We start from the raw sequence: 22684 nt of genomic DNA, 5'->3' as shown, positions 1-22684 counted from the left end.
TGTTGATTCCGATGATGAAGGAACGGCATTATCTGTCCAAGTCAGAATGGTGCAAGATGGTATTCTCATGCACCTGCTGCCCTGGTCCTTCTCAGTGGTGGTGATTGGTTTTGGAGATGCTGTCGAAGTACCCTTTGGGGAGTTGCTGCAGTGTAGCCTGTAGGTTACACACACACTACATACAGTGCTCTAAACTCCTTTCTAAAATAATGCTCAAGAACCATGTTACAGGATTGATTCTTTTATTGAAAGTAACTTTCCATACAGATTTGCTTCTACACATGGATTTAAACGTGAACTTTTTACAAGTACTTCGTAAAACTGGTTGCAGTCAGCTTTGATTTTCAGTACAAATACGCATAAAAGGGGAGGTAACGTTTACAGTTTATACATTGCTACTTTGCTTTATCAAAAATATAATCCTTGATGATTCTGTATACAGTATAAGGGCTTCTTCTGTCAAAGAATATCTTTCACCGACATCCGACAAATGATTGCATCCAATAACTTTCCAACTTTTTCCTCAGCAGGAGACACTTTGTAAAACTGGAAAGTAAAACATTTTGATTACGATTTATTTAGAGTGAGGGTGAAGTTCCTAAAGGACAGGTTATCCCCCTTCCCTTCGGTCTCTCCCATATCTCTCAATTCTTGATTGAGGGAGATATATTGCTTTAAAGCTTCATTCAATGCTGCTTAAAGCCCGCCATGAACAGGTGGTTCGAGGTGACTCAGCCACCATTCTAATGCAGAAACAAACTAGCCTCTGCTGCATGTATCTTCACAGCAGCATGACTAAGATCAAGTGTGGTCAGTCTATGAAGGGTTGCGGGTGTGAACAGGCATCTACCATTGATGTAGCAAATAAAGCCTAAATATGATTGAGAGCACATCACCTGGTTGTGCGGCAACAGGAGGCCTCGGGGCTGGCTGCTGCCTCCCGCTAGGCCCCACCCCTGGCCGGGTGAAGGGGTGGACAGGGGTGTGACAGAGGGGGGACCAGCATGTGAACGGGGATGGAATAGCACGTGACAGAGGGTGGGGGGGAAATTAAGAGCGAGATTGGGGGCGGGAAGAGAAATTAGAGCATAATCGGGGGGACTAAGTAGCAAAAAACACACGTGGTATTTTGCATGAGCCGCGCACCCAAAAAAAAAATGAAGGGAACATTACGATGACTGGAATGAAGGTTATGTTGCTGCTGCAGTGAACTGTTTTTTTTTAAATAAACACTATGGGCTAGAAATTGGCTAGCCTTGCACCCGTTTTTTTGGCGATATTTTGCCTTTTTTGATGATAAAAGGTGTTTACCTACCACCGTCGTGAAAGATGAAAAAAAGCGATATTGCTTTAAATTGGCCGTTGAGCCCACCCATATCCTGGGTGAAAATAAAACGCCTGAGAAACAGCAGTCAGTATGAAGACTTGCAAAAAAACATAAGTTAAAGTTTTTATTTTTTAATTCTTTTTCAGCGATTCGCTAGATAAAGAGTCTTGTGAATGTTGTGATTTTTTTTATTTTATGTTTTTTTGAATTTTTTTGTGCATTTCCCTCCTCCCAGGGACTGTCTTTTTAGCGGTAATCGGCCTCGGACTAAGGTTGTCGAGGACCAGTTTCCACCGCAAATCCTTGTGCAATGCCAATTTTTACTGTTGGGCACATTTTTTTGCCAATTTTAGGCCTTTTAAAAAAAGGTATTTAGGCAAAAAATGTCGAAAAAAATACAGCCATCACCAAAAGACCAATTTCTAGCCCGTTACAAATTTAATTTTATAAATTTGTAATGAGGCTATTGAGGATCCATTATTTGATGTGAGCTGCCTCATACTTTGCATTTTACAAACCTTCTTAACTTTGGCCACATCTGCTACTGTTGAGATATCCTGGACAGAGATTTGTTGTCCCTCCACTTGGTTTATGATATCTTCGTAATTAGATTTTTTCTCTCCATCATCCACCAGAACTACGAGAACAGCAGAGTCATTGTCTGAAATCCCAAACTTTTTGAAGGCATCTGAAATCTTGAGAAAAATTAGTGAGTGTCACATTTTGGGATGCTTGATCTTTTCTCTTCTTCACGGATAGGATTTGGGAATGAGTTAACTTTAAGAATTGTGTTTTGAAACAAAGCGAATTTAAAAAGAGCAAAGGTTGCAGCAGTAATGCAGAGGAAGGGTTTGATGTGCTGACCAACCATCCTTATTGTACTCTACAACAACCAAGGACATTCAGCACTTGTTATCCTGTCTCCAATGGCCTAACAAAACTACACCCGTTAGAATGGTAGAGTTATCCCCACCATCTGTGTGAGCCCAGCATGAGCATGGCTGAGAATATACTCTTGAAGAGGGTGGTGGGTTTGATTGACAGATCTATGAGCAAATCCTTGAATAGGAAAGGATTAGACGATTCCACGGCTCCGGTCGTGATAATGGAGAGATAAATATTCATTTTTAACTGAAAATTATGTTGGTGCGTGGCGTTATTGGCTGGTTGCAGTGAGGTCATTAAATTTTCCACCCCGGAGATATCATCAGTTCTCAATTGTTGAGGTTTAACCCTATAGTAATGGAACTGGAATATTCAGTTGGCATCAAGGCACACAACTGCAAAGCAGCGTGAATAAATCTGATAATACATTTACAAGAGGTTAGAGCACAAACACACACTCCAAAATTAATACTCAGAAAATTAAATCTTACATTATTTGTTGGAGAGAGATTAAATATGATTTCAGAATAAAGGCTTCTCGTCTTCATTTTGGCCAGTTTCTGTAAATGAACGGCTTTGTTGGCTGCCACGAGTATCTGGAATGGGTCAACTACCTGCAAAGAAAGATAAAGACTACTTGTATAAAATATGCACAAAGAGTTATTGCATTGACAGCTCCAATTGTTAATTCACTTTGTTACCATTGATAAAACCATAGGAACAGGTTGGGTGCATTTTAGACACAAGTTCTAGCAAATCAAATCACAACTTGCAATATAAGAATTGGAAAATAAAGTCTTCTGAAAACAAGCCAGCTCTAATTAATATTTTTACACTAGTTTTGGATCTAACACTGATAATGTAGCAATTTTATTCTCGGAAGTCAATTATCTTAATAGTTGCTTTTCGAAAAACAAATACATATTCAAAGATCAGACACTATTATAACCATCAGGGTTGATCCCATAGAAATTTTGGATACTACTGAAGTTGGAGCCTTCATCAGTGCTGTAAGGAAGCAGGGTAATGGTAAAATAAAACTTTTTAAAGTATTAGCTTAAAGCAAGTAGGGTGGTAATGGCAGAATTCAAACATGGAGTTAAAAAGTTTTGGGTGATACAGCATTAAATTAGAATAAGTTTTGGATGATGCAACAATAAATGGAAACCTGCTTTATTTGTTTGGGCTACTGACCATTTAATCACAGCAAAACTATTGATCAAGGGAAGCAAGGGCAGATGGTGAGATTATGCTCTTTAAAGTCCAAAAGCAAGTTTGCATGCAAAGCAAAGTGAACAAATACAAGATAGATATGATAGTGCAGCCACAGAACCTGGACCAGAGCGATCAAATGACACAGCAGTACAGGAGACAGGATATAAACAGGGTGAAAGATACAACTTGTAGAGAATTGAAGGAAAAACAACATCAGGAAGTGGCAGGGGTTATGTTTCTAATCAGTGGAGCGGGTAACACCATTTTGCTTATTCCTGTCTTTCAAAAGAGGAGGTATGTATAACCTCCAAAATCCAGAAACCTCAGGACCGAGGTCATTCTGGTTTTCGGAACAGAAATCAGACGTCTCGAATCCGGAAACCCCTGGGCCGATTTTCGGGTATTTCTGGATTTCTGAGACAATCCAAATCCAAATCCGGAAACCCTTGTTCCGGGTGCATGTGGTTCTGGGGAGGAACGGCCAAGCAGACAGGCTAAATATTTTTAATGCGGTCCTTTGCCCGAAAAGCTAGTTAAAGACTGGCCTTCGATCTGGCACCAATGGGGCCTTAGAGGTAGCTGAGGACTGAGGGGACACTGGAATGTTTGGAAATCTGGATGCGATTTGGTTCGTAACATTATCCGTTGGCAGAGTTCAGTCAGGATCACTAGGTCCAGAATAAGGGGACTGGCCAACAAGGTGTTATGGTGTTGATGCCGACTTTTGATTTAAAAAAAAAAAATCTAGTAGTTAAATTCCATCACTAAAGATGTGTGTGTGAGAGAGAGAGGTCCCATACAACTAGCCCCATGAATCCCCCCCCTTCAACCTCGCCCCGCCCAACAAGCCTCGGCGTAGCCGCAGCACAGACCGACAGAACTCGACGCCGCTGCCAGAGACACTACATCAGCCAAGACCACGCAGGTCAGTGGAGGGAGCGACTTTTACTGCACTCAGTTGGAAATGATTTATTTAGTATTTTTTGTGTTCATACTCATGTTCATGCTGAGATTTAAAGTGCCCCTTGGAGTGCCTCGGCAAATGTGTTACTGTCCCATAAAAGTGGTGACCATGAACTGGGAATATAATTGTGGATTATAATTTAGCTTGACTACACATTTCTTTTCAGGTCCTTAGTTATTAATTGGAGCATTAGAAAAAACTCAAGAAAACATTTTTAAATGAAATTAATTTTATCGTCCAGTATTTTCCCCACTGATTTTCTCCCATTTTTACAGTAATTTAAGCATGAAGTCACGTTAAAAATAAAGTCTGGCTTTCAGAACATTTCTGGATTTCGGACGACTCCTCCTCTGACCTGCACGATGTCCGGTTTTCAGAACATTCCAGTTTTTGGAACTCCGGATTTCGGAGGGTGTACCTATATTTACTTTACATATTCCGCATCAATAAAGTCACCAAGTCTCCCTCGAAAGCTTACAGTGCCTGCATCACTTCAATCATTTTAGTAATTTTTGCTATGCTGCAGAGATGGTATTGGCAGTGATTATGGAGCTCGTAAGCTACAAAGTTTTACAGCTTCAGCAGGAGGAGTTTCGGTGAGCCTTGGAATATCTCGCTTTCTGCACTGACACAGAATGTGACAAACTCAGTACATATCCAAGGCCTCACCATGTGCAGCACCAAAAGACAGAATACTATTTAGTAAATTAAAAACTCCTAACTGTACCAGACCGTGCGCTTCTGGAGACCATGCAATGTTGCCAGGCAGTACATCGACAAAATGTAGATCTTTAAACTGGACTGGGAACAGTTCTGGTCACCACATTACAGGAAAAATGTGATTGCACTGGAGAGGGTACAGAGGAGGAGATTTAGGAGGATGTTGCCAGGACTGGAGAATTTTAGCTAACAGCTGGCCAACAACTGAATCTGGAATCTTCCTGATGTAAATGGGTCAGCAACCTCGTGATGCATTATTCACTAACCCAAAGTCACTAACTAAAAAGGTAAACGTAGAATAAATTTAAAACAAAATGAAACTGGAAACCACACTGTTTAAATAAAATACTGCACAAGAATCTATTAAATACATTGCTTATTCTGCTCATGAGCTGGCTTTATTACTTGTAGTTACACCATCTCCTTCACTCCTGTAATAAATGTCATATTCAACAATTTGTATGCAGCATCCTAAAATCATAGGTATTTGGATAATTATCCTCACCATTGATGCATTTATTAATGCTCCATCTATGGCTCCTTCCACAGCTTTCTTTCGCAGCTCAGCAGCATTTTTAACATCTTTAAATAACAGAAGTTTTGCAGTGCATTCTGGAAAGAGTTTTAGCTCATGTATCATAATCATCTTCCTCATGGGCTGAAAGCAGCAATTGACCAGGCGATAATCCTCACAAAATCATACCTAAAGCAACAAAGGATCATTTCAACTGATTAATAATTAACTTGTTGTGAGAAGACTCAACTTTGTTGCAATGTAAAGTTCTTTAATTACAACACAGTAAAATCTTTTTTTCAAAAAATTGCATGGTTCATGCCAGAACTAACACACTTACCAATTGAACACACAAATATATCCGCTTTCTAGTTAGAAACTTTGGGAACAAAGTGGCATTAAAATATATTTTGTTTTATTTGTTTAGTCTAAAAAGATTTGCTGTGTTGAATGATTGGATATAAAGCATTAATTAACACTACACATCTACAGAATTCCTAGACTACACTCTTCTAGCGGTGCCTCAGCAGGCGGAAGGGGACAAAGTGTCAATGCAGGGTTCCCTAAATGTACAGTAAAGAAAAACACTGTTCATTGTCCTTTACTGATTAGAAAACTAATCACACCAAATTCAACATTCTTTTCCACATTTAGAACTTTTCTTAAACTTATGAAATGGTTTCACAAGTATCACAAAATATTGACATCTAGGTTTTGCACATTTCTTTTAATATCTTCATTTTCTTGGCATTTTTTAATTTTTAGAAACATTGGGAGAATCTACAGTATGGCAATAAATACACCCCAAGCAGACCAGTTAATCCCAACACCAAAACAACAGAATTAATAGTTTAGCATCTTGGATGTTAGTATAGTACATCTCTAACTCACCCAGTCCTGCTCCCTTCACATCTACCAAATCAACTGGCATGATAGTGGGCCAATCGTATCTGTCATTGTACCATCTCAAAAATGGAGTTAAGCCACAGTCTGCTTAATCAGCCCACAAATTCAGTGGTGACCCTGGCTGGGTAGCAAGAGCATTTTTTTAAAGTTATATTTTTGCACTGCAGACAATTAGTGACTGTGCTACACAAACCATCAATCAAGACATATAGCTCTTAAAGTTGGATCAATCATCAATTTTAATGATTAGCCAATACAGATTGTCGGATGGGAGAGGAAAAATAAGCTATTAAGCAAGGTCACATAACCGCAGAAGAGGATAAAATATTAACCAACAGTTGTGGAGATGAAGCATAGGATGTACAAGATAATACACTCTAAGCTAATGAAAATCAGCTGTGCTTTTCCAGTTATTAAAAAAAACAATTCACATCCATAAAGCAGTGGGCATGCATGTTAAAACCAAAATGTCCATAGTTTCATTTTTTTTTAAATCAGTTTCCTTTTTTGGCTATAATGTAATAAACATGGTGGTTAACTAAACAAATCCAAGGAAAAAAGATTAAGACTGATTGCAATCCAGTATAAATGTTTAATTATTTGTAGGTAGTAACTACTGTGCATGTATCAGAGGGAGATAGTATTTTGGGTACAAAGAGGGATAGGGAATGAGATTGAGACACACTAACAATCATTGAGGGAGTCGATGGGTACTGAGGAGGTTAGTAGTTCAGAAACAGACTAATTTCGAGCTCCTTTTCAAAAAGGACAAAAAAAGCAGGCAACTACAGACCCATTAGCCTTACCTCAATGTCTCATAAAATAATGGAACTGATGAACCTGTTCTGTCTGCTGTTTACCAGGTTAGCAGACCTTGCCTGACCAAGTTCCTTGACTTTTTAAAAAAGAAAGTGGCACCACAAGAAGTCTACAGAAAGCTTAAAGATCTCATGTATTAGAATTCCAAAAAGCATTTCACAAAGATCTACTCAAAAGATTACTAGTTTAACTCAAAGTAGTGGGGATTCAGATTGGTTTTTAGATCATTATAGTTTTAAATTTGCATCATTACATTCCTACATTACAACAGTGACTACACTTAAAAACTATTTAATTGGCTGCAAAGTGCTTTGGGGCATCTTAAGGTCGTGAAAGGCACTATATAAATTCAAGTATTTCTTTTAATGACTTAGATCCACAAAAGCCAATGTAAATTAGTCAAATTTGCAGGTACCAAAACTAGGAGGGGGAGTCGAATGGAGGCGGCAACTCGGGAAATACAAAAAGGGAATTGGACAAAACTATACAAGTGGGAAAAACAGGGAAATAGACAACACATCAATGACTTTGAAACAGCCAAGGACGAAGTTGAAAGAAAGCCAAGGACTTGGATGTTCAACGACTCCAGCACAGTCATCAAACAAAGTAAATCATTGCTGAAATATGCAGGCAAAACAGAGGAGACCACACATTGAGGGGAGGAGGCGCCTGTGGAGCTTCTGGGTCCGCCTCCCCGCACCGATAATTTAAAACTATAATGATCTAAAAACCGCTTCCTTCAGCAGAATGGAACCAGACACTTAATCCGGCTTCTGCAGCATTTTACATCCATTCTCATTATTTTATATATCTTTTAAAAAAGCAACTCACCCTCAACTCCAACTGCATCACTAACCGGAACTAGCCCGCTCCGACCAGCAAAGCCTCCCCCACCGACCAGAACTTTGGACGACGCGAATGGTTCCGGCCCCGGAGCAAGCGGAGAAAAGTTTAACACCAATCTAGCGCCGCGCTGATTGGACCGCGCCAGGCAGGCGCCGCGCTGATTGGACTGCGCGCCCTTCTGGTTGTACTCCCCCGGCCCACGCGCGCCGCCTGTTGGTGCCCCTGAGCTCGAGCTACAGGGCCCGGTCCCGGTGCGGCCTCCAGCGCGACATGGCGCAGCTGGAAAAGTTGGTGTTCTCTGCTGTCGTGAGCAGCAGCTTCCTCGTCTCCTCCGTCACTTTCTCGGTGGTGAGCCGGGGCCAGAGGACGCCTTACATGGACGAAGTCTTCCATGTCCCGCAAGCGCAGAAGTACTGCGATGGGAAGTTCTCAGAGGTACAGAGCTACTCGTGATTATGGACAAGCAACAATACTGATTACAACTTTTAAATTGTACAATTAATCGAATTCCCCCTTGTTAAATGGGCACAACAACTAGAAACTGCAGACTAACCAAAAATGTTTAAGAAAACCTATCCAGTCAAATCAAAATGTGGTTGCCGGGGGTGGTGATGTAGTCAAGTCCCTCCGGCACCCATCTGTCGCGGAAGGCTGCGAGCGCACTGGTGGACACCGTGTGCTCCATCTCCAGGAACACCCTGGTGCGAAAGTAGCCACGGAAGAGGGGCAGGCAGTCGGGCCGAACGACTCACTCGACTGCCCGCTGCCTGGACCGGTTAATGGCCACCTTGACCAGGCCCAGGAGCAGTCCCACGAGGAGGTCCTCTGACCTGCCTGCTCCCCCTGCGCCGTGTGTCCAAAGATCAGGAGCGTGGAGCTGAAGTGCAGCCAGAAATAAAAGGAGCAGCCCCTTCAAATAATGGAAGAGGGGCTGCAACCTCACACACTATAAAAACATGCAACACGGGCTCCTCCAGGCCACAGAAAACGCAGGTGGCCTGCGAGTCTGTGAATCGACTTAAAAACTTATTGCACGGGACTGCCTTGATCAACACCCTCCAGGCCAAGTCCCCAATAGATAAAATGAGGGCTCCCGCATAAAGAGCCCTCCATTGGGGATCCCTGCCTCTGGATGGTAAAATGGTGCACCATGGCGTGTCCGGATGGCAGACGAGGATGGCTAAATGGAGGGTGTGCAAGAGCAGATCGTACAGGAATCCCCTCCGCGGAGAATGGAAAGGCACTGAAGGGAATTCTCGGAGGCGGCATAAGTTGTGAGGCATCAGCTCCCGAGGGAGGTTCTGGGGCTTGACACAGATAAGGAATTCCATCCGGACGGGGGTCAGTTTCAGACAGAATCGCCCCATGTGCTTGAGCCTCCTCAACACGCCTAGTGGAGTCAGGGCCCAGTGCCACTTTTAGCGACTCGATGGCTTTGGCCGTGAGCTGGACGTCGGCCTAGGACAGGCGCTGCGCCAGCTCCTCTGGAGCCATCCAACGTGCCCCTCAGCTATCATAGTTGATTACAGCCGCAGTTTGTTCGATTTCTCCCATTCCCCGCCCAAGATGAATTGAGGCATGCATTGCTAAAACCCCTAACCGATTATGCAAGCGTAGGATTCTACATTTATGAACAAGTAATGGTTAAAGTGTTATATTTTAGATTTACAATTAAAAGTTTTACAACTAAGTTATCTCCAGTTGTAATGAATGTCATAGATTGATACAGCAAAGTAAGAAGTCATTTGGCCCATCGTGCCTCTGCCGGCTCTTTCGAAGAGCTAACCAAGTAATCTCACTCCCTGTCTCCATAACCGTGTAATGTTTTTCCCTTCAAGTATTTATCCAATTCCCTTTTGAAAGTTACTATTTAATCTGCTTCCACCACCCTTTCATGCAGTGCATTCCAGATCGCAACACCTCACAAAAAAAAATCCTAGTCGACTGGTTCTTTTGCCTGTCATCTTAAATTTATGTCCTCTGATTACTGTCCAGAACGAGAAACAGTTTTTCCTTACTGTATCAAAACCATTCATGATTTTGAACACCTCTATCAAATCTCCTCTTAACAATCTCTACTCTAAGGAGAACAACCCCAGCTTCTCCAGTCTCTCCACATAACTGTGAAGTCCTTCATTCCTGGTACCATGCTAGTAAATCTCTTCTGCGCCCACTGAAGACCTTCACCGCCACAAACTGCGTTCCCTAATCACTGACTCCATCCCTCTCCCTAGCATCAATTTGAGGGTGAACAAGACTGTTCGCAACCTAGGTGTCCTATTTGACCCTGAAATGAGTTTCCAGCCACATCCGCAGCATAACTAAAACCGTCTTTTTCCACCTCCGTAACATTGCCTGCCTTCACCCCTGCCTCAGCTGTTCTGCTGCTGAAACTCCCATTCACGCCTTTGTTACCTCTAGACTTGACTACTTCAACTCGCACCTGGCCGGCCTTCCACATTCCGCACTACGTAAACTTGTCATCCAAAACTCAGCAGCCCGTGTACTAACCCACACCAAGTCAAGATCACCCATCACCCCTGTGCTTTCTGACCTACATTGACTCCCAGTTAAACAAAGCCTCAATTTCAAAATTCTCATCCTTGTTTACAAATCACTCCATGGACTTGCCCCTCCCTATCTCTGTCATCTTTTTCAGCCTCACAATCACACAAAATGTCTGCGCTTGTCAAATTCTGGCCTCTTGAACATCCCTCATTATAACTGCTCAAACATTGGTGGATGTGCCTTCAGCTGCCTGAGCCCTAAGCTCTGGAACTCCCTCCCTAAACCTCTATGCCTCTCTATCTCTCTTTCATCCTTTAAAACCTCTTTAAACAAGCTTTTGATCATCTGCATTAATTTCTTATGTGGCTTGGTGTCAAATTTATCTTTGTGAAGCGCCTTAGGACGTTTTAATAAGAGCATAAGAAATAGGAGCAGGAGAAGCCCATACGGCCCCTCGAGCCTGCTCTGCCATTTAATACGATCATGGCTGATCCGATCACAGACTCAGGTTCACTTCCCTGCCCGCTCTCCATAACCCCTTATTCTCTTATCGTTTAAGAAACTGTCTATTTCTGTCTTAAATTTATTCAATGCCCAGTTTCCACAGCTCTCTGAGGCAGCAAATTCCACAGATCCACAATCCTCTGAGAAGAAATTCCTCCTCATCTCCGTTTTAAATGGGCGGCCCCTTATTTTAAGATTATGCCCTCTAGTTCTAGTCTCCCCTATCAGTGGAAACATCCTCTCTGCATCCATCTTGTCAAGCCCCCTCATAATCTTATACGTTTCGATAAGATCACCTCTCATTCTTCTGAATTCCATTGAGTAGAGGCCCAACCTACTCAACCTTTCCTCATAAGTCAACCCTCTCATCCCCGGAATCAACCTAGTGAACCTTCTCTGAACTGCCTCCAAAGCAAGTATATCCTTTCATAAATATGGAAACCAAAACTGCACGCAGTATTCCAGGTGTGGCCTCACCATTACCCTGTACAACTGTAGCAAGACTTCCCTACTTTTATACTCCATCCCCTTTGCAATAAAGGCCAAGATTCCATTGGCCTTCCTGATCACTTGCTGTACAAGCATACTAACCTTTTGTGTTTCATGCACAAGTACCCCAGGTCCCGCTGTACTGCAGCACTTTGCAATCTTTCTCCATTTAAGTAATAACTTGCTCTTTGATTTTTTTCTGCCAAGTGCATGACCTCACACTTTCCAACATTATACTCCATCTGCCAAATTTTTGCCCACTCACTTAGCCTGTCTATGTCCTTTTGCAGATTTTGTGTGTCCTCACACATTGCTTTTCCTCCCATCTTTGTATCATTGGCTAACTTGGCTACGTTACACTCAGTCCCTTCCTCCAAGTCGTTAATATAGATTGTAAATAGTTGGGGTCCCAGCACTGATCCCTGCGACACCCCACTGGTTACTGATTGCCAACCCGAGAATGAACCATTTATCCCTACTCTCTGTTTTCTGTTCGTTAGCCAATGTAATATATTACCCCCAACCCCGTGAACTTTTATCTTGCGCAATAACCTTTTATGTGGCACCTTATCAACTGCCTTCTGAAAGTCCAAATATACTACATCCACTGGTTTCCCTTTATCCACCCTGTTCGTTACATCCTCAAAGAATTGCAGCAAATTTGTCAAAACATGATTTTCCCCTTCATAAATCCATGATGACTCTGCCTGACCGAATTTTGCTTTTCCAAATCTCCTGCTACTGCTTTTTTAATAATGGACTCCAGCATCTTCCCAACCACAGATGTTAGGCTAACTGGTCTATAGTTTCCTTCTTTTTGTCTGCCTCCTTTTTTAAATAGGGGTGATACATTTGCAGTTTTCCCAATCTGCTGGGACCTCCCCAGAATCCAGGGAATTTTGTTAAATTACAATCAAATTACTACGTTAAAGGCGCTATATAAATAAAAGTTATTATTATCCTTCCTAAAGTGTGGTGCCCAGAATTGGACACAATACTCCAACTGAGGCCTGACCAGTGTTTTATAAAGGTTTAGCATAACTTCCTTGCTTTTGTATTTGATGCCTCCATTAATAAAGCCAAGGATCCCATTGCCTTTTTAACTTGTCCTGCCACCTTCAGAGATTTGTACTTACACCCTCGGGTCTCTGATCCTGCACCTCATTTAACTTTGTACCGTTTTGTTTAAATTGCGCCTCCTCATTCTTCCTCCCAAAATGCATTACTTCACACTTTATCTGCCATGTGTCAGCCCATTTCACCAGTCTGACTATGACCTCCTGGAGTCTGTTACTAGACTCCTCACTGTTTACTGCATTTCTGAGTTTTGTGTCCTCTGCAAACTTTGAAATTATGCACTGTGTACCCAAGTCCAGGTCATTAATATATTTCAAAAAGAGCAGTGTTCCTAATACTGACCCCTGGGGAGGACCACTGTACACGTCCCTCCATTCTGAAAACAACCATTCACCATTACTCTCTACTTTCTGTTACTTAACCAATGTTGTATCCACGCTGCTACTGTCCCTTTAATCCCATGGGCTTTAATTTTGCTTACAAGCCTATTGTGTTGTACTTTGTCAAATGCCTTTTGAAAGTCCATGTACATAACATCAACCACACTACTCTCATCAATCTTCTCAGTTACTTTATCAAAGAACTCACTCAAGCTAGTCAAACATGATTTGCCTTTAACAACCTTGCTGACTTTAATTTATTAGCTCATCATTTTCCAAGTGCAAATTAATTTTGTCCTGAATTATTGTCTCTGAAAGATTCCCCACCACTACTTGGGCTGATTGACCTGTAGTTGGAGAGTTTCTCACACTCTCTTTTTGAACAGGTGTTTAACATTTGCAGGCCTCCAGTCCTATGGCACCACCCACAACTCTTTTGGGGGGATTTAACATCTTGCAAACTCATTTGCTGTGTAGTTTTATTATTGCAAAATAGTTTGTCCCTCAATTTGGAGGGGATTTTTTTTTTTTTTACATGGGCTCCATTCAAGAAATAATTAATTTTAAAACTCTTTTGCCAGTGATAGTAGCATAGAGTTGCCAACCTTCCATGATTGTCCTCGGTCTCCAGAAATTAAAGATTAAATACCTGGAGACTGCTGCCAGCAAACCAAGAGAAAAATCTTTGTGGCATTGAAACAATTGTTTTTTTTAAATTTTCTTTAAATGTTACATATTAGTTACATAAATATTTGCGACAGGAAAAGAAGTGCTGTTCGACTGGTTGGGGTGATTGGAGGTGGGGGGGTCATGTGATGAAACCTCCAGGAATATCTCCAACCAGAATTGGCAACCATCAGATTTTGCTAAATGAGATTTTTGAATGGGCTTCTTGGAGATTTCTGAGACGCCAAAATCGTTTTTTTTAAAAAAGCATTTTTTTCAATTGCTCCTCCTTTCCCTTCTAGTGCTTTTGCCAATTATTTTAAATCTGTGAACTCTGGTTACTGACCCACTTGCCAGAGAGAGAGTTTCTCCTTACTTGCTTTATCAAATCCTCATAATTTTGAACTTTCAAGAGTTAGGTTTCACCTTTACCATCTCTGCCCTAAGGTGAACAATCCCAGCTTTTCCAATCTCTCCACATAACTAACTGAACTCCTTTATCCTTGGTATCATCCTGGTAAAATTCCTTTGTACCCTCTCGAGGGCCTTGATATCCTTCCTAAAGTGTGGTGCCCAGAATTGTACACAATATTACAGCTGAGGCCTAACCAGAGATTTGTAAAGGGTGGTTAGCATGGCTTCCATGTTTTTGTATTCAGTGCCCCAATTTACAAAGCCAAGTATGTCATATGCTTTCTTAACCACTGGACGTCTCAAAGCGCTTTACAGCCAATGAAGTACTTTTGGAGTATAGTCACTGTTGTAATGTAGGAAACGCGGCAGCCAATTTGCACACAGCAAGCTCCCACAAACAGCAATGTGATAATGTCCAGATAATCTGTTGTTTTTTATAATGGCCAACATTGAGTTGTCTTATTAAATCATCTGCTCTACGTCCAACATAAATATAATCCTGATAATATCTCTTCCATTATCTTCAAGATGTGGTCTTTCAAACTTGTCCTGTCCTATACCAAAATTTGGTTGCGTTCATCCTTTGTAAAGAAAAGTGGTGTCCCCTATCGCCCTTACATTAGTGCTCTCTAAAGTTATGGAAATTGTTTTTAATTCTCAATTAACTATCACAATGAAAGTCCTCAAATAATCCATGATTGCCAGCATGGTTTTTGGCATGCTTGTTATACTGGTGGTCTTATGTATATTACTTACCTCTGGAACACTACTCTTTGTCGCTGTGCTTAATTGTTTGTTATCGTCTTGACTATCTCCAAAGCTTTTAGCAGAGTCTGACACTGTACAGTTTTTTTTAATCCATTATATTTAAGATGAAATCAATCTCTGCCACACTAGCTTACAAATGCTTAACACACGTCTCCATTCACTCAAAGGAAACATTAACCTGTTTACATTTGAAATATCTTTTATTCCGAAACAGGATTATATTGTTGTATTGCCTCTTTGTTTCCACTGGGTTATTCTGTCCCTGAAACAGAACAGCATATTGTAGTCACTGAATAACAAGAAAGTAGTACTACAAGAACTTACTGCACCATTTGGACATCGAAAAGGAGTTTTCAATTAGTCCAGACCAAAAGAAAGCCGAGATTCCAGACCAATGGAATTCATTTCTTGCCCACTCGATGGTCATTGCTCCCCCTCTCTAGGTTGTCAAGGCCACATACTATTTTCCATCAATTAATGGTTCCAACTTTCAGTGCTGTGGTGATAAGTGACCGTTGAATTTATTTTTTGAGTTTCCCATACTAAGTGGAAGCAATTGATCTCACGGCACTTCTCTCTGCTGGTGTTGCAGACTTTCAGAAATTACTGCTATGATCCTCCACGCAGTACAATTGTTGACTCTTGATTGTATAGTCTGTAACAATTTTAAACTTGGGCTTAAAAGCATTCATGAAATAAAAAAGATAATGCACCAACCTATCAATACTGTTATTCTTGAAGAAAGACCTTATGGTTCCAGATTCACCCAAGATATAAAAGAGCTATTTCATTATTTTTGAGGCATGTGATTTTAAAAGCGGTTTTTCACATGTAATATTCTGGGAACAGTGTGGAAAGGCAAATCGTGAGATGTGAAATGTTCCTCAAACAAGCACCGATAGTACATCAAATGTGTCTTGGGTTACACAAAATTATGGCTTCATTTCCTAATGCCTGTCGGAAATGGCATACTCTTAAATAAGTTCAGATTACTGTAAAGTAAATTACTCCAAGTTGTCTTTTGAGATTTATTGTATAGTATACTATGAATATGCAGTAGTTCACAATTTCAGTGTATTATTTGTAATTGTTCTGAATTGTTTAATTCTCAATAATATGCAGTGGGATCCAATGATCACTACTCTACCCGGTCTCTATCTGGTGTCTACTGGGATAATCAAGCCAGTATCATGGCTGCTGAGCTGGACAGGAACTGTGGTGTGTTCCACGGGAATGCTAAGATTCATTAATCTGCTGTTCAGTACTGGGAACCTCTACTTACTTTATCTGCTTTTGTGCAAGATACACCAGAAGGACAAGGTACACAAGCTCCTGTTCATTTTTTTACACTAAAATAATAATAAAGAATGCTTGGTGCACTTAAAATAGAAATTCCTTCAATTAAAGTTGTTAGCTCCTGTTGTATGAAGTACTAATTTAATCTTTAGCATTTTAAACATACTTATTTAGAATGTTATATATTTATGCAAACAAGCTCTCTATTGAATGATTTAGTGTTGTAGTATATCTTCTTCCCCCTCTTCTAAAGCTGTGATATATTGAGATATGAAGGTAAATTTTCAATGGTGTGCTCCTGGTTTTGAGCCTTGCTCACTGGGAACAAATACGGGGAGGTTGTACAGCACATTATTTTCCATCTTCTCTGACCTTACCCGGTGGATCTCCATAATGAGTGCTCTCCAACCATCAGAATGTGAAACTCTGGCTCAGTGTCTCTGGGCTAGTAACAAGGAAACTCACCCAATGATTATACCTCAGTTAATGCAGTGCAGACTGGAGATTGAACCTTGGACACCTGGCCTGCAGCATACCAAGTAGTGCACTTGCACATGTAACCATCAGAAGAGTTGTAATATTTTCATACTTCCATCTGACATGTCTATGCACCTGGTAATTTTGTTTTTGAACAAATGGAAGAGATATCATTTTCAAATGCCTTTTAATTAGTCTCTGCTATTCATCAAACATGAAACTATAATTGGGGATGAGGTAAGAGTAGTATATAGCTCCATCACTTCTTGGGCCAGTTGCCAGTCCTGGGGAGTGAATTGGAAAATCATTGGCTCCCCAAAAGTGTGATTGAAAAGTCTTAGTGGATATGCCACTGGATTATTTTGTGACTGTAGTTATAACTTTTTATTGTTAGTCTCGGTTTGAAAAAAATATATAGAATAATAGATGGTAGAAGTGATGTGCAAACCAGTGTTATAGCCCCATCGTAGCTAGGGCTCAGTACGCTGGAGTGGGAAAGCTCCAAAACAGCAAAAGTTCCTATGCACACCTGTAGCTGATTTTCTACCTATCGCTTGTGTTGTATGGGATACACATTACATACTTGTTTTCTTGATTCTGTTCATGGAAATAATGGCTGGTCTTACATGGGAGTGAATTAACTGGACAGTAGAGTATGTCGATAGCAATGAATGATGATCATGAGATGTTGCAGTAGTCAAAAGAATATTGGAAGTTGGAGATAAAGGATATGAATGTTCTGACATAAGAGCATTTGCTTGCATATGAATGAAATACTTTGTACTGTTGTGTTTAAAAAAATGTCGATGCTTTCATTGACTTTATGGAAATGTCTTGTCGATGAATAATGTGTTGTAATTGTTTCATTTTTTTTCTTCCCAGGCTACCTCTGCATTCCAGAGAATTACATCTGCATTAGCACTTGCCTCATTTCCCCTGCTTTACTTTTTCTCATTCCTCTATTACACAGATGCAGGCTCAACATTCTTCATCTTATTTACTTACCTGATGTGCCTGTATGGGAGTCACAAAACAGCTGCCTGTCTTGGCTTCTGTGCTTTTATGTTCCGTCAGACTAATATCATATGGATTATATTCTGTGCAGGAAGTGTTGTTGCACAGAAATTGACAGAAACATGGAAAGCTGATTCAGTCAAGAAAAAGGATGAAAGTACACCTTGTGTTCCGAATTCAACTGCAGAAATCAAGAAGATTGTACAATTCCTTTTAGAATATGTCCTGTCACTGAACAATCTGAAAGCACTGATACTTCTGACCTGGCCGTATATCACTTTGGTTTTGGGTTTTCTACTATTTGTCTTCCTGAATGGAGGGATAGTTGTTGGTGACAGAACCAACCATGAGATCTCTCTGAATTTTCCTCAGTTATTCTACTTCTTCTCCTTTACCCTTGTATTCTCTATTTCTCACCTGCTTTCCCCTCATAAGATCCTCTCTTTCCTGGATTCAGTAAAGAAACATCCATTATTTTACACCGGTCTTGCAATTATCTCCCTGTTGTTGGTTTGGAAGTTCACTTATGTCCATAAGTTCTTAGTGGCAGACAACAGACACTACACGTTTTATGTTTGGAAAAATATCTTTCAGAGGCATGAACTGATGATGTATGTGTTGGTCCCTGGATACATCTTTGCTGCTTGGACAGTCATCGAAGCATTGAAGTCCAAATCAATATTCTGGAACTTAGCATTTTTTTTCTGTTTGGCTGCTGCCACTGTTCCACAAAAATTGTTAGAGTTCCGTTATTTCATTGTGCCCTATCTGATCTACAGACTGAACATTCCTATGCCGGTGGGCTTTAAGATTCTTGCAGAGCTGGCTCTATATTCTCTGGTAAATGTGCTAACTGTTTATGTGTTTCTAAATAAAACCTTTCAGTGGCCAGATAGGAAAGAAGTTCAAAGATTTATGTGGTGATATTTGGGATCATTTTTGTAGGGAGAGGAAGAATCTTGCACATAAACTGTAATATACTTTAAACTTCAATCTCCATAATAAATTGGGAAGTGTGTGTTGTCTATCGTTTTTTGGGGGATTTCTTCTCTATTTGGTGAGATGCAATCATTGGACTTTTTGCCAAACTCTCTTCATTGTGTTAACTTCATTTATTTAAAACTGTATATGTAATGGATTTGTTTTAGTCATGTACTATAATGATTTTGCTTGTGCTATCTCAGAAGTGAACCAAGTTGTTGACACATCTGAATAATGAAGGCATTTAATGCTATAACATTTTGTACTCCTTTTGAAGTACAAGAATGGCACTTCAAACCCTTATTGATGACAGTCTGTAAAAATATTTGTTGTTTATCCATTTCAAACTGTTGCCCTGTCCATTAGTGGGTAGTTTGACCTTATTTTAGCATCACAATCAATTGAGTTCTACATGTTATCACATTTTTTCTGTTCTGTTTTTCATATTGAACTTAAAGAATTTATTGTTGAGGATAAATATTAGACATTTGTGTTCCAGTATGATCATCTGTTGAAGTGTTTCTCATCATCATAGAGAAATTATTATTCATGTTTTTGCAAGTGCTATATTCTGGTCATGTTTGCTGCGATATCAGGCCTTTAACATTGAACTAGAAAGTCAGTAATGTTATCACACACAGCTTTTATCTGAAGCATTGTTCTCTATTCAATACAGATATCTATTTATTCCGTGATCTTTAATAATTAACATTCCTAGCAGATCCTCCACAGCATTGCTCACCAAGTTGGACGTTATTGTGGAGGAGGAGGAGGGGAGAGAGGGTTTGGAAAATTGTTTGAGATGTGTCAAGTGACAGTAAATAAGTTTTTTTTTGGTTCCTAGTAAAAATAGTGTTTAATTTGCCTACTGCAAGAAGTAAATAAATAAGTACATTTATACCCATTATAAATTAATGAAAGAAAGTACTTGCATTTATATAGTGCCTTTCACATCCACAAGATGTCCCAAAACATTTACAGCCAATGAATTACTTTTGAACTGTAGTCAGTTTTTTTAGCAAATGCAGCAGCTAGTTTGCACATAACAAGGTCCCAGAACCAACAATGAGATGAATAACTAGTTAATCTGTTTGGTGTTGGTTGAGGGTTAGCCAAGAAACAGAGACGTCCTGCTGTCCATCATGTAGTCTGATGGTATGTTTTATGAAGGGCTAGACAGGGCCTCAGTTTAACGTCTCATCTGAAAGACACCACCTCCGTTAATGCAGTACTCACTCAGTACCAACGTTCCCTATATGTTGCGCAGCTCTCTGCTGGGCCTACGCAGCCCGGGACCGGCTTGTGCAATGTTCATGCACGAAATTGAATGGGCCGCACACCCAAAAATAGATTACAGGGAACATAGTTCAGTACTGCATTGAAGATTGTGTACTCATGTAGGGTTTGAATCCATGACCTTCTGACTGAGCCAAGACTGAACTACAGTAATATGAATAAATCTGTGCAGGTAACATGGGGGAAAAGCAGATCTAGTCAATGTGGCTGTTTAATTCTTTTGTCCAATTGAGTGTGTAGGAAAAAAGCAAACAATTTTTATTCTAAACCCCAGTATTTGTTTTCTAGCTTTGTTTTGCCAATATTTTTTGATCACTAAACAGGACTGGGCAGGTTTAGAAATAGCACGTCCTGCCATGTTCTGAAGGGGAGCCTTCTGGCAAGCAATCCAGAAAGTTCTGCGAGCCATGGGCACGGATGTAAGATGGGAGGTGGTCTGCTATTGAGTCTTTTCAGGTGACGGCAATAACTCTCGAGTCCCGATGAAATCAAACCCTAGGTTTCTCGGGTACAGACCTCCAATGGAATATACTGGTAAAAATGTTTTAAGTATGCCAGATGCTGCTTTATCTGCATGTTTAATCATTTGCTTGCAATGTAATTTTTGTTAATTATAAATCTTATTTCTAGTACTAGGTTTCTTAGCTAGTGTGAGTTCAAGATGGTGATCCAAAAGATTTGAAAAATATACTTGGACCAAACTAGTTGGTACCACTTTGTCCATTGGTAGCTGTAGCTAATTTTTAATTGGTTGTTTTTCCATTTGCTTACCTTTGCTCATTCCCATTTGATACATTCCTTACTTGTCCATTTATGATTTGTCACTATATTTTCTAAATATGAAATTTCAGCCAATCAAATACAAGCACGATGTGAAATTTGCATGACGTGTGACCGTCAAAGTAAAGATTTTTGAAATGATTCATAGAATTATATATAGTTTGGTTTTTTCACGCTCATTTTTTAGTAAAATTGTTAAAATTTTATCTATAAATCAAAGAAAACTCAAACATCCAAGAATAGGGTCCATGAGGGTTTGAAATGTGTTAATTGTCTACCTTATTTTGAAAGTAATTCGTACCTTTTTAAATTTTAAACTTTGATTAATCTCCTTGATCACTGTACATTGTCTCTGCTGACTGTTCATTTTCAATGTCCAGATGGATGGACAAGCAGGACACAATTGATACCAGTTTCAGAAAGATGCAGTCAATGTGGCAGCAAAAACATTACTGTGTTTAATAAAGACAACCCTCCCAAAAATAACTTAAAAGCTAAAAGAACAATATTGAGAGAGAAATAAGGTGCTATTTTAAAACACATTTAAAAGAAACGTACCTTGAAAATGAGGCACTACTTTTTCAAATTTCTTTGAAGCTTATTTCTGAAGGCAGTAAGGTTGAATCAGCAGAGATCCTCTTATGGCCAGTAGGTGGCAGATAGCTCCCAGAAAAAGCAAAATACATAAAGATAAGAACAAAAAATTACATTGAGTTTTTAGGATTTTTCTCCCCACCAACACTCCATAACCATTTGGAACTAACATTACAATCATTGTATTCATGAAACCCATTACAAAGGACTGCTGTAACTTTATATTCTTTTCTTATAATGTTCACATATTAGAAGTGTTAAGAGGCTAATAATCCTCCTCTTCATTATGTTGTGCAAAATGTCCTTCCCGTGGCTATATTTCAATGCAAGGGCCACCATTTAAAAAAATCCTATAAATCCAAACTATATCAGTTTACTATCACCAGAGAATCAAGGAGACAATATGAATACTCATTTGATTTAAAATAGAAAACAGAATAATATATTGGTCATAGAAAAGCCAAAGATTTTAATGTAATTTATTACATGAACACTGGTTATGAAACATTAAAAATTCTTTTCCCTTTGGTACCACTGGCAAAAGCCAATTTCTTCTCATGAGCCATGTTATTCTTATTTAGGTTATTCCTGGTTTAAACCCCCACAATAATGAGAATTAACTTAGTTTTGTTTTTAAATAATGTATATGAATCTGCATCCCACCAGTCTACAGCACAGGGCAATTGAATCCAGTGCAGTACATTACCCTTCAGGAGCAGATTTAAAAGTGGGAATGGATCGTGCGGTCAAACCATGAAAAAGATACAGCTTCCTTAAGTAAACCATGAAAAAGATACAGCTTCCTTAAGTAAACCTTAAGTCAGCACATGGCATTGCACAGATATAAACTGCTCAGTACTTGATGCTGGCTCCAAAGTGTGTCAGGGCACAGGGCCGGTTTGTTATTTATGTATGACCGAAGCAGAATTCTATCGTGTTCACATTGGGGAAGTTTTTGTATATCTCATGTTTTTAAAAAAAATATCATGGTTAAGATAGAAGCTTCCTGCCAGCTTCAAGCATTACCTTTAATCTACTGATTAGCTATAGTATAAAGATATAGTAGTTTAGTTTGAAAGGGGTAGTTGAATTAATAGCCCCTACACGGACTGGGTATTTTATTTGCAGACATTAAGCACAATTTTTCTGGAGGTCAGGTGTCAAACTCCCAGGTGGCCAAGAGTATTGTTTCATCCCGTATCTACTTGACACTAATGAATGGTTAGTATCTTAATTGCCTGGCC

General features: G+C 39.9%; 2 protein-coding genes across 9 annotated transcripts; one reads left to right on the top strand and one right to left on the bottom strand.

Annotated features, from left to right (window-relative positions):
• Positions 1–236: 236 nt before the first annotated feature.
• On the bottom strand, positions 237–21496 carry tprkb (Tp53rk binding protein). Of its 7 annotated transcripts, none has more exons than XM_070897519.1 (6): positions 21405–21496; positions 7338–7426; positions 5617–5814; positions 2704–2826; positions 1846–2022; positions 237–546 (listed from the first exon to the last, which is right to left on the bottom strand). In XM_070897519.1, exons 3-6 carry the CDS (start codon positions 5764–5766, stop codon positions 460–462), a joined length of 537 nt encoding a protein of 178 aa, XP_070753620.1. In that variant the 5' UTR covers positions 5767–5814; positions 7338–7426; positions 21405–21496; the 3' UTR covers positions 237–459. The 7 variants fall into 7 exon arrangements, with proteins under 7 accessions (XP_070753620.1, XP_070753623.1, XP_070753622.1 ...); XM_070897522.1 differs by lacking the exons at positions 7338–7426; positions 21405–21496 and adding exons at positions 6517–6652; positions 8182–8268; XM_070897521.1 differs by lacking the exon at positions 21405–21496 and adding an exon at positions 8182–8238.
• Positions 8425–18814, top strand: alg10 (ALG10 alpha-1,2-mannosyltransferase). Of its 2 annotated transcripts, none has more exons than XM_070897516.1 (3): positions 8425–8631; positions 16125–16322; positions 17658–18814. In XM_070897516.1, the coding sequence occupies exons 1-3, from the start codon at positions 8467–8469 to the stop codon at positions 18711–18713; spliced, it is 1419 nt and encodes a 472-aa protein (XP_070753617.1). In that variant the 5' UTR covers positions 8425–8466; the 3' UTR covers positions 18714–18814. The 2 variants fall into 2 exon arrangements, with proteins under 2 accessions (XP_070753617.1, XP_070753618.1); XM_070897517.1 differs by having other exon boundaries at positions 17746–17860.
• Positions 21497–22684: the final 1188 nt, after the last annotated feature.

This window comes from Pristiophorus japonicus, chromosome 13 (assembly GCF_044704955.1).
Source record: "Pristiophorus japonicus isolate sPriJap1 chromosome 13, sPriJap1.hap1, whole genome shotgun sequence".
In the NCBI taxonomy this organism is placed as follows: domain Eukaryota; kingdom Metazoa; phylum Chordata; class Chondrichthyes; family Pristiophoridae; genus Pristiophorus; species Pristiophorus japonicus.
Note: the sequence above shows the minus strand (reverse complement) of the source record. Positions and strands in the feature narration are given on the sequence as shown.

Bases quoted from the DNA above. Each gene is read 5' to 3' on its own strand.
- tprkb (XM_070897519.1), bottom strand. From the start codon at position 5,766: ATGAGGAAGATGATTATGATACATGAGCTAAAACTCTTTCCAGAATGC. The intron at 2,827-5,616 runs GTGAGGATAATT...CTTTCTTTGCAG, and splicing joins CATTAATAAATGCATCAATG to GTAGTTGACCCATTCCAGAT. The intron at 2,023-2,703 runs GTAAGATTTAAT...ATTTTTCTCAAG, and splicing joins ATCTCTCTCCAACAAATAAT to ATTTCAGATGCCTTCAAAAA.
- alg10 (XM_070897516.1), top strand. From the start codon at position 8,467: ATGGCGCAGCTGGAAAAGTTGGTGTTCTCTGCTGTCGTGAGCAGCAGC. The intron at 8,632-16,124 runs GTACAGAGCTAC...AATAATATGCAG, and splicing joins GCGATGGGAAGTTCTCAGAG to TGGGATCCAATGATCACTAC. The intron at 16,323-17,657 runs GTACACAAGCTC...TTTTCTTCCCAG, and splicing joins AGATACACCAGAAGGACAAG to GCTACCTCTGCATTCCAGAG.